Source organism: Lutjanus erythropterus, chromosome 17 (assembly GCF_056507025.1).
Source record: "Lutjanus erythropterus isolate fLutEry1 chromosome 17, fLutEry1.hap2, whole genome shotgun sequence".
NCBI lineage: Eukaryota > Metazoa > Chordata > Actinopteri > Lutjaniformes > Lutjanidae > Lutjanus > Lutjanus erythropterus.
Window position 1 is genome coordinate 21,803,443 of NC_139333.1, and position 11,592 is coordinate 21,815,034.

An 11,592-nucleotide genomic window follows, 5' to 3' on the forward strand; every position below is an offset into this window, starting at 1 on the left:
TTGAATTGCAGCACATTGCATCAGAGGAGGGGCAGTGAGTCTTCCAAAAAAAAAAGGTGCCCGGGGTCCAAACTAATTTATCGATTTCTCGCACGAGTTTGGCCGCACGTTGTGAGTGGATCTGCCTAAGTCGCCCTGTGGGTTTACACCTCGCAGTTGTGCAGTAAGAGTGTGTTATGTGCCTCCTCCTGAAGTCCACAGTTTATTGAATTTTTTTGGCGTGTTGAAAAGTGGAAGGGATTAATAATGCATGACAGCTGAGCACCAGCGAGGAGAAGAGAGAAGGAGAGATTGTGTGTGAGTGTTTATGCTAGAGGCTGCTTCTGAGTCACAGAGCTTCAGTTTGGTTTTGATGTTTGGTGTCTGTCTGTCTGTGTGCGTGTGTGTGTTTGTGCTCAGGTGTGTGTGTGTACCTGTGTTTGATGGGAAGACTAGATAGATAGAAGAAACCTGAGGGCTCAGAGCGAGCAGTGCCCCGATTGGCTCTCAGGAATCAGCTGACCCAGACACTTCCACAAGCCCTCTCTGAACCTCTATCCATCATTCGCTCCCATCCTCCATCTCTGTCTTGTTTTCTCCTTGCTTCTTCTTTCTCCACATCTTTGACATCTTTTTCTTCTTCCGCTTTTTCTTTCGTTATCCATCTTCTGGAGACACTTTCTCCTCCCTCCCTCCTTTCGCTCACTTTTCTCTTTTCCTTTCTTCTCACTCTCCTTTGCTCTCTCTCCCTCCATATCTTTCCATATTTACCCGTCACCCCTCCTCCTCTCCTCTCCTCTCCTCTCCTCCCTCCCTTCCTCTCTCTCAGTGATAGGCTGTTAATGCAGGCGGTGTATGAGTCTATCTCACCATCTGCAGTAGTGGAGCTAGCTTCTCTCCTCTCCTTTCTCTCGTCAGGATCTATTCATCAGCCTGCCAACTTCAGCCTGATTCTGTGTGTCTGTGTAGATGTGTCTTAAGTAGAAAGAGACCCATGGAGCACGTTTGGCTGTCATAGAGCTTGTGTATGTTTGATTTCCAGTTGTGAAAGTAGCAGACAAGCTGTTGAATCTCCTGCAAGAGTGTGTGAGGACAGAGTGCAGCTACTATGTGTGAACTAGGCAGTCAGGGAGGCATGGACGGTCGTTGGCACTGTTCGGCTGCTCAGGTAGAGATTTTGCTCTTTCAGCATGCAGATGTCCTTCTCTTCTTTTCTTTTGTTGTGTGTCCATCATTATGTCAGCATGCTCTGTTGATAGACTGAATAGATGGGGACAAAGAGGGAGGGACAGAAGGAGGGGCGGAGGTTTCTTGGGGCATACATCTTCTATAAACTTCTGTGGTCCATCGATGTGATTTAAGTTGTGTTCGGCATGTCCTCATGTTCATTGTCTCCCATGTGATAGGTGGATCAATAGTCCAATTGACACCTTCCTTCCCGGTTGAATGGGGTGGTCAGCTGACAGATCAGAGGAGAGGAGGGGCCTTTGGTGAATTTACTTTTGTTTTAGCTGAAATCAGGATTCAAAACTGGCTCCCGCAAAGGGCACATAGGTGTCTCTTTTGGATCAATAATCGAGCATGGTGGCTCGGCATTGATCGGTGACAGTCGGGGGGTGATGTGTTTCCTACTGGCTGATTGGTTCTTGTGCTATTTGGATCCTGGCAAAGGCACGCGGTTTATTGACTGGCTGGATTCCAGGGGCTAAGCTCACCCTAGCAGCATTTGACAGCCCAGTGGGCAGAACTGATTGGAAAGGCAGTGAAGGAAAGAGACAGAGTCAAGCATCAATAACCTAATGTATGTTTCAGGCCAAACTAAAACCACAGTAGACTTGTCAGTACCAAGACCACACCATACACAGACAGTGTGGTGGGGCTTTTTTCAGATGAATAAACTAAGTGGCTGCATCTCTAACCTTATGTAATCTGTGTTCTAACAAAGACATGAAGGCATGGAAACAGAAACCAAGGACAGAGAGAAGGCTTAATGAATTTCTGTTTGAATTACTGCCTGTAGGTTTCAGCTAAGACATCATCGACCACTTAGCACTTTGATTTGGTTCAGAATCTGTTCTGGTCTGGTTGTAATCTGCCTCTCTAGAGCTCTTCTCTTTTATAGCTCTGCTGCTCTCTCCTCTCCTCCTTTATTCTGTGGGTTACTAACATCTACTGCAATGCATCACAATCCAATTTTAATTTAGTGCTGGCACTGAGCGCCCAGTGTGGTTAAAACACACACACACACACACACACACACACACACACAAAACACACACACATTCATATCTCTCATGCCGAGGCGCCAAGGCGGGCGATGTTTAACAGTAGTTCATGAATATGCGGAGCACATTAGCGCAGTGTTAAGTAAAGACCGCAGCACTTTGAAGTCCTCCTCCTCTTTTTTATCTCGTCTGCTTTTCTCTCTCTTTCTCCCCAATTCTCCTAAAAATTCCCTCTATCCATCTATCTTTTACTCATTTCCTCCCCCCCTTCCCCTCTCCTCCTCACGCTCTGGCTGGAATCAATGCACAGGTCCCCACTGAGGGTGCACACTCCTTTTTTTTTTATTCCCCATCATTTTTAACAGCCTGAACTTAGAGTTGCCATGGCAACAAGAGGAGCAGGGATGGAATGGAGAGGAAAAAGGGCTCTTTTTTTCCACAGAGAGGGAGCAGGAGCACGGAGAAAGAGCGGTTGTTGAGATATTAGTTGGTTGCTGTAGGTGAGAGGTTGAGTGTAAGTGGGTTATTGACATGGTGCTTATGGAGAGGTGTTAAAATAAAGGAGATTTTAATGAGCCATCAAGTGTTTAGCTGTAATATTTAAAGGGAGGGTTAGGATTACTTGAGCCACCGCAAGTAAAGACAAGGAAGCATGGAAAGTAGATGCTGGTCGGCACACCCTCAATTAGGAGAAGCAGAAATAAGACGCTAAGCAGTCAGTAACAGATGGTATTTCAACCATTTAAAAAAGGTGCACCTAAAAAAGTTTTCGTGTGCAGTATATTTAGTATATTTTTTGCTGCTTTACCTAGCTGTCAGTCAGCCTTTTCTGACAGGAAACTGCAGTTTTCCAAGGCAAATGTCACTCACTGCAGACATCCCGTCATTTTGCCTTGCATAAATGAGAGTTGCTGGTCCACTGCTGCCTCGATCTGTTAGTCAGTTGGTGCTATTGTGTGACTTCGATGTTGTGAGAGGATAGTTTGGATTCACCAAAGTCACACAGAAACAACAAACAAACTAACAGATCAATGCAGCGGTAGATCAGCAACTCCTGTGTTCTGCCAGCTAAAATGACTCATTTCACCTGTGGGGTTTGGTTAGTTTGGGGAGAGTGATATTTGGCTTACATAATGGCAGTTTCACATCAGAAAAGGCTGTCTGACATCAAGTTAAAGTGGCAAAATATTCTAAATTTTGCGTACAGTTAAACTGATTTTTTTAGGTTTAAAGTGGTTAAAATACCTTTTGTTTCTGAACCTGTCCATAGCAGTTTATTGCTTAGCTTCTGTGCTGGTGCTCCTCTCTGCTTCTTCAAACTGGGGCATGTCCGCCGCCATCAACTGTAGGTAACACACTGACTATAAACCCACCATCACATAATACAAACTATCCCTTTAATGAAATATTCCTCTCTTTGGCTTCACACTGCGCATTCTCCAACACATAGCCAACATCAGATGGAGAGAGCAGAACAGAACAGAGGAGGTGTGGAAGATAGAGAGGCCAGAGGAGAAGGAAAAAGAGGGGGAGGGTCAACAGAGTAGGAGATGATAACTGGCTGTCCCCTTGTGGTTTTAAACAAGATTCACTGTTTCTCTCCTCCCTCCTCCTTTCTTCTTCTCTCCTTGGTACTCCAGCTTTGGCCGCCTGCCATCGCTGGGGGCCGTAACAGGCAAAAAGTGTTTGTGGCAAACTGGAGAACGGGTGGGCGATGGATTGGTGCTGTGTGCTCACACATGTAGAAAATAAACAGAAGGAGTGTGGAGCACAGGCTTGGAGATGTTGGTGGGTAATGAGTCTATATATGTCTGTTCATGTTCCCAATTTTCCTCTCTCCACAGTCGGCAGACGACCTGCTGGTGGCGTCGGCTGAGTGTCCCAGCGATGATGAAGACATCGATCCCTGTGACCCCAGTTCAGGTGAGACACACACACCGCACCGTGCCTTTTTGACTCTTTCTGTTTTTCATGTGTCCTCCACACTCAGTGTCGCTCAGCTCTTTGCTACCGCTTTGTCGCTCGCTGCAATGAATTTTTCATTTCCACTTAGGTTTCTGCCTCCAGGCATTACCTAACACTCTCCATCCATTCCACAATCTCTGTCTCCGTCACTTACCTTGCTCTCGCCCCCTCCTCTCCCTTCACCTTCCCTGATCCCTTTTTATTCATCCAGTTATACCAGATGGAGAATAATTGTACTTGTGAATGAAATGATCATATTTTAACAAAAACATATATAATGGAAAAACTTGAGAAGGGGCCAGGACGCTACACTGAATGGCAAAGTTATGTCATGTGCACCATATTACATGGAGGCTCCATCGTCTGAACAAGACGGTAACTGTGTATCGCTTCACACAGAGTCAGTCACAGCCCGTCACACGACCACTCTTTCTGTTCTTACCCATCATAATTAAAGCCCATATCTACTCATCACTGCATCGCTACCAATAAAATGATCTGTGGTGCTCTCAAGTTTTGTTGCTGCCTTTTTTTGAATATTTTATCATATCTCATACAGTTAGTAAAATCATGATACAAACACGATAATTATCATACAGCTGGCTGCACTGTTCATCCTCTCTGTGGCTGAACAACGTGGAAGAAATATCGAAGTGAGATTAATTTAACTGATTATGCAATGGTGGTATGATTCACAATATTGGAGGGGATGATCACTGTTGCAGCATTATTCTCATCTTCACTGAAAAACATTAAAATGATCAAGGTGTGATTTTTTTTTTTTTTTTTTTGTGAGGATCTGGACCAAATAAATATTTTTGCTTAAGCCTGTAGAGTATGATTTGTAGGTCAGGGTGTCTCTGTAGCACCACAATATTTAACTCATTTTCATTGTCAGTTAACTTGTCAGTTATTTTGTCAGTGAATTGATTAATTGTTTGGTCAGTAAAATGTCAGAAAATTGTGAAAAATGTCAGTATTTGCCAAGATGATTCCACAGATGTCTTGTTTTGCCCACAACCCAAATATATGTAGTTTACTGACATAAAGGAGCAAAGGGACCAAAATATTAATTATATCATATATTTATTATTATTAAAAAGTTGATTAATGTTTGATTCATAATCGATGAATCATTGCAGCTCTAAAAAATCTCTAAAAACGACCTGTGTTGTATATTTTGTTGAGTTGTATACTTGCATTATCTCAAATATTTCCAACAACGGTCAAACTCGGTGATATCCATAATTTATTCAAGGCATCTGTGCATTTCGTATGAGCCGCTAGTTCCTGTCAGAAGTGAGGAAGGAAGTCGACGATTGTGACTAACATAACTTTAATATTACCTCGTCCATGAATATGATTTCTGCCTGAGTCACGTCAGATAGATTTTCATCAGCTATGGTTGTTTAACAATGAAGGAAACAACTCCCATGATCCCTTGCTACTTCAGATGTCAAACTACGTCTTTTGTCATTGTTTAAATGTAACAGAATGTAACTTAAATATTTTGCCTTTTACAAATATTGCGCCTCCTGTGTTTTGGATTTTGCATTAGTCCAACTACTTCAGCCACAATCCTTCCTGTTCCCTTCTTTCCCTCCTTCATCTCGTCTCCATCCAGCCCAAAGACTTCATATGCAAATGATTTCACCAACAGTCTTTTAATACGGCGTTATATATCACCGTCCTGCAGCCCTCGCTGCCTGTGTATGTCATAAAGTGTCAAATGTATGTAATAAAAATTGATGTAATGTGCACCTGTGCTCTGGCCCTCCTCTCAACATGGTGTAATGTAATCTGTTTACACATTATGTGATAATATGGAAACAGCTTTGGCTCAAAGCTGCAGCCTTCCTCACCAGCTTGTAGAATTATGTAAAACACACGTCAAATAATTCATCATGATGATGCATTTTATCTTTTCACTGCAGCTCTCCACCCATCACCTTGGCATGTAATACAAATTAATAATGCATGCAGAAAACTGTAATGTAACGTCTAGAACCCGACCAATACTGGATTCTTGGGGCCAATGTTGATACCGATATTAGGGTGTGAAAAAACAGATATCGATATATAGTCACTAATAAGAACATATAAATATATATTAGGGGTGTCATGATATATTTGTATTAACAATAACCCCAGTATTTAAATAGTGAAATATTGATTTTATGTTAATAATACACATATGATTATATTGTGTAAATAATCCAGCGCCTCTTTAACGTAGTGTTCAGTGTCCATCATTTACAGTTTTGGTTACCGACTCAGTTTCCACCTCCATGCTCTTACTTTGCAAGTATAATTCATTTGCCAAAAGAGAGAAAAACACACAATAAACATTTTTTGCAGGCTTTTGCGGGTCTTTGAAAAGTCTCTAGCCTAATAATCTGAATTTTAGGCCATGAAATGTATTAAAATACGATTTTGACAGGTCTTAGAGACTGACTGGATAATGTGATATTGGTCACACTGTCACAACTAAAAAACAAAACCAACATGGAATCAAAAACAACCAGTGAGTTTTTGTGGAAATGTGGAAAGGACAAGATGTCTTACATTACACAATTTGGATTGGCACATTTTGTGAAAAGACTGTGTTTTTTGCAAGTACCAGTGTGAAATTGGTCTTAAATTACATGGTCTTAAAAAGTCTTAAATCTACTGACGATGACAGAAATGTTCTTGAATCCTGAATGTAGACAGATAAAGCTGTGATAGGCCGTTGGGCTGATAATATTTGACTGTCTGGCTGTAGTAACATCACATGCCTCCACTGTCCCCTTACAGCCCGCCCTCCCCTCCCGGAGGTGAAGGTGTTCCCGGGTCCGTCTGAAGTGGTGCGGGAGAGCAGCAGCACCACGGGCATGGTGGTGGGCATCGTAGCGGCGGCGGCCCTCTGCATCCTCATCCTCCTCTATGCCATGTACAAGTACCGCAACCGCGATGAGGGCTCCTACCACGTGGACGAGAGCCGCAACTACATCAGCAACTCGGCCACGCAGCCCAACGGCAGCACCAAGGACAAGCCGCTGGGCATCGCCAAGATCTCCAAGAACAAGAAGAACAAAGACAAGGAGTACTACGTCTGAGGCGGAAGACGTCCAACATACAGACAGACATATACGCATACACCTTTATATATAATGGTATATGTACATAAATAGATATATTCTAAAAAAAAGAACAACGCACACATACACACTGACATAGACATGCTGATGTTAATGTTTACTCTCCAATAATCACACCTGCAAGCACAAACATACACACTCAAGCACACACACATTTAAGCACAAACACACATACACACACACACATACACATACAGACTGGCCCAAGGGCGTGGACCCTTATTGTACAGTATTTACCAATGAGCAGAGCCTCTGAGAGAGGCTCGTTTTATGAACATAAACACCATTCCAAATGATTTAAAGAAGCACCAGTTCAACTCCCAGTTAAGAACCATTTCGGGGGGCCAGCGAGATAAAAGAGACCAGTCACTCCCCTGCCACAGCAGGACCTCTCCTGTTGGACTCAGAGAGGTCGAGGAAGACTTTAAGTGAAGCACATGGCAGACTGAGTGTGTTGAGCGAGAGAACAAAGATGATGTACAAGTACCAAGAAAAGCACCAAGTGTCTCTTCCAAGCTTCTTGGCCTTCCTCCCTGTTAGCAGACGGGACTCGACGAAGCACCGAAGAAACAAGCACACCGACGGTCCAAGTCTAAAGCCCCGAGCAACGGGACAGAAAAATCAGGGTGTAGCCATAGAGACAGTGAATTTACGAGTGAATAGGCGGAGGCAGGGCTGGTGCCGTTAATATAATGAATGGGCTGTGGTTGTTTTCACGCTGCAGAGCTGATGTTTTACGGCGCCCTGTAAATCACGACGGTGGAATCAGCAGAAAACTGAGAGATATTTTCCTGGACAGGATACTTGAGACTTCAGATGCTACCTACAGACGCCACTGTGGTGTCACACACACACACACACACACACACACACGCAAAAACACACACATGCAGCACACACACTAAAATATAAAGCAGACATACGCATACCTGCAATGCTAAAGACCCACCATATCTTCATAAGACTGAATACAAGAAGAAAATGGTGAAAAATGACAAAGACCATTATGATAATTGTTATGGCAATGACAAATGATGAATATGAAGAACATTTGGGCAGTATAGACTCTTTGGGGAAGGGAGGGGGGGTCTTATTGCACGTGAATTATCTTACTCCGTGTGATTTATACCGCGTTGAAACTCCAGAGGTTACACACCATCATAAACTTACCACCTTGGCTCGAAGTATTCCTAAATACGCACTTCAACAATGGTTTTTGGGACTCAACAACGATTTAAATCTCCGAATTCGAAATCCTCGTCGACTAAAGTGTGACCATCTCGAGTGTGCTGCATGCCTGAGTCTCTGAGCTGTGCTGTGAAGTCCAGCGGTGGTAGGTTTGTTTGTTTGTGGAGGGGAAGAGGTGGAGGAGGAGGTTGCAACGCCTGGATGTGTGTGCGCCTGCCACAGGCCACGACCTGTTTTCTAAGCCTGATGTCTTATCGGCCACACCCACTATTACCTGCTCTAACCGACCACCTTTTATAGCAAAAACCAGCCGAGGAAAAGAATCAAAAACAGAACAAAGTAAATGTTACCATGTGTTGCTAATAGATAGAAAAGTCCAGTTCATGAAGCCATTGGCTATATGACAACTTCTTGAGTTGCTTTGATTTCATTGGCTCTCCCTTTTCTCTTCCCTTTCTCTTTGCGTCCTTTTGTCTTCATGACTGAATTATCAATACTCATGGCGTGACCAACACAGGACAGGTTTCCGATGGGCTACAGTATAATTATCTGTTTATGGACTTCTGCAGTGTCTGAAGAATTGTAGCTCCACGATATATCAATACAAACAGTGCCATGACGTGAACAAGCCCCCTCGAGTTCTTCCAACCAGTCAGATGCATGCAAAACGACCAGGGCGAGAAAGGACACGAAAAGGACTGTGTGTGAGACTTCAAAGTATAATGTCAAAAATTAACTTAACATATTCCCTTATTCTCTCCATCCTTAACTGGCCTTTCTGACCTCCTGTTCCTCCCCTCTCTTGTTTTCCCCTTGTTTCGTATGTTTCCCTCTCTGCCTTCCCAGTTCCTCCGTGTCTCTGGCTTTCTTTTCCCTCTATCTCTGTTGTGTTGCCATCTGAAACAAAAAGGAGGTGTCTCAAACCAATGGGATTCTACATCTAGGTGTTCATTAACCATGTTTATTTTCTATATGTACAATTTTTCTACAGTATTTACTTTTATTTTTATTGTTACGGTTCTTTGATGAACATAAAGTGGAAATTTATTATGAAAAATAGTTTTGAAGATTAACGAGTAAATAAAATATTACCCAAGTGAGCCCGGAGTGCATTTTGTGTGTTGGTTTTTGCTCCCATCTGCCCTGCAGACAACAATGCTGTGTCTGTCTCACATCGCCCGCAACCATGAGAGCAGATAAGAGTCTAATTACGACAAACAAATAGCAAGCAGATCTTCAAGGAGTAGTTTTCACGATGCATCATCAATCCAGAGGCCGGCCATATCGGCAGTACTGGCCATAGACAATGCATCTTTAACTGGCCGCTGTTCCTGATTATTTGCTTCCTTCAAATGGGGTCACGTTTATCATATTCACAAGAAGAGTTCATAATAACGCCCCTCTCTTGCAGTATTCACGACCTTATAAGTGGAAGTTGTCTAAAAGCTCTGAGATCATGATCATGAGTCACATTCAAAGGCAGCATAGGTGCAGAAAATGGTCAATTCTGGTCAACCACACGAGTTTCTCTAAAAAAAATTGGTTGAAGAGGGACGTTTTGATTGTTTATGGCAGATCAGCATTTTGATCCAAAAAGTAGTTCTAGAAGAAAAGAAACAAAATCCTAAAAATCTGTATTTAGTTAAATGTCCAAAACGTTAAGTTCAGTTGATCACCTACCTTGGCTTTCACAATACACCTCACTGATGAGCTGATGCTGAGCCTCTTTCATCCATTCACACACCATGTAACATTTAAGGTCTTCAGCTGTGTGTGTGTGCAGCAGAAAACGAGGTAGTTCACAATGTCAGGACAGGAAATAGAAGCCAAAATCATCAGGTCGTTGTTCCAAGACGAAGGAGCAAACTTGTACAGAGCTTCACCACCTGTTAACTTTAGTTTCTCAAAATATTGCGCTCTTTCCTGCTGACCGAGTCCTTCTCTGTGAGTTTTAGATTCCACATATTTCCTGAACTTTTCTGAAATTTTGACACTCTAAATTGGGCTTAAATTTAATATTACATCATAGCGTCTCCAAAATTGCCGTGCATCCGGGTTACTGACCAAACTGTGACATTGGTGCAAATATAAAGTTCAGCGTTCTTGGAAATGTGATTCATTTCTGGTGGAGAGTTAAATGAGAACATTGTCGTGTCTGCCTGTTAGATATACAGAGGCTGGTTAAGATTAGATTTGATTAACAACAAAGGCTGGAAATGGGAAACTTGCATGGGGCTCTCCGAAAATTAAAAAATGCACCTTTCCAGCAGCACCTCGTGAGCAAAAACTCAAAATTAATGATGTCTCATTGTCCCAGGGACAATAAAAATAGCACATGAGACACAGAGATACAGTGTCTGGGACCGGAGAAATGTATCATTACAAATAAAATTATTATATTATGTGTCACGGAATAATAAATAATTTTAATTGTTAGTTGTTAAAATTTAAAAAAATGTGAGGTGGCACTGGCTCTATGCTACATCACACACTTACACACTGCCCTGGTGTTTAGAATAAAGTGTTTACTGTGAGATATGTTCTGTGTGTGTGTGTGTGTGTGTGTGTGTGTGTGTAAATTTCCAATATTGTTGCATTTTTCCTGCAGTTTACAACATTACATATATTGATGATTGTAGACAAACACCTTGGCTTACATTCATTTTTTTCAGACATAAGTGCAGGGAACAACTAGCAGAACTTCCATGTTGGACCACAGTGAGTCAATTAAGTGATGTGAGTTGCTGAAACAAAGTTATTAAAATATATTTATTATGTAAAATGAAAAAAATAAGCACTTGGAAGTCTGGGACAGCTGAAAGCCGATTCTGGGACAGTTGAGCCCTCCTCTCTGGCTCATTAATTAACGCTTCATATCGTTTGCTTCTGTACAAAAGAGAAGTTCAAAAATGTCAATTACGGGGGGTTATTTATCTTATTATTTCTTCTGCTAGGAGCAGGAACTTGCTGTACTTCTCGCTGGTTGCCTGGCAACTACTCAAAGCCAAAAAAATAGTCCAGAACACGTAAATTGGCATATTATTGTTTTATCGGTCGCTGAAAGAAATGGAAACCTTTGTTATTTTTCATTAAAG

General features: G+C 42.4%; 1 protein-coding gene across 1 annotated transcript in view; it reads left to right on the forward strand.

Moving 5' to 3' along the window:
- nrxn1a (neurexin 1a) overlaps positions 1 to 9,597 on the forward strand; it is an 85,807-nt gene extending 76,210 nt beyond the window's left edge. The window contains exons 24-25 of the mRNA XM_084741093.1: positions 4,049 to 4,127; positions 6,966 to 9,597. Of these exons, the coding sequence (XP_084597219.1) occupies positions 4,049 to 4,127; positions 6,966 to 7,267 (381 nt within the window). The 3' untranslated portion in view covers positions 7,268 to 9,597. The remainder of the gene's footprint in view (positions 1 to 4,048; positions 4,128 to 6,965) is intronic.
- Positions 9,598 to 11,592: the final 1,995 nt, after the last annotated feature.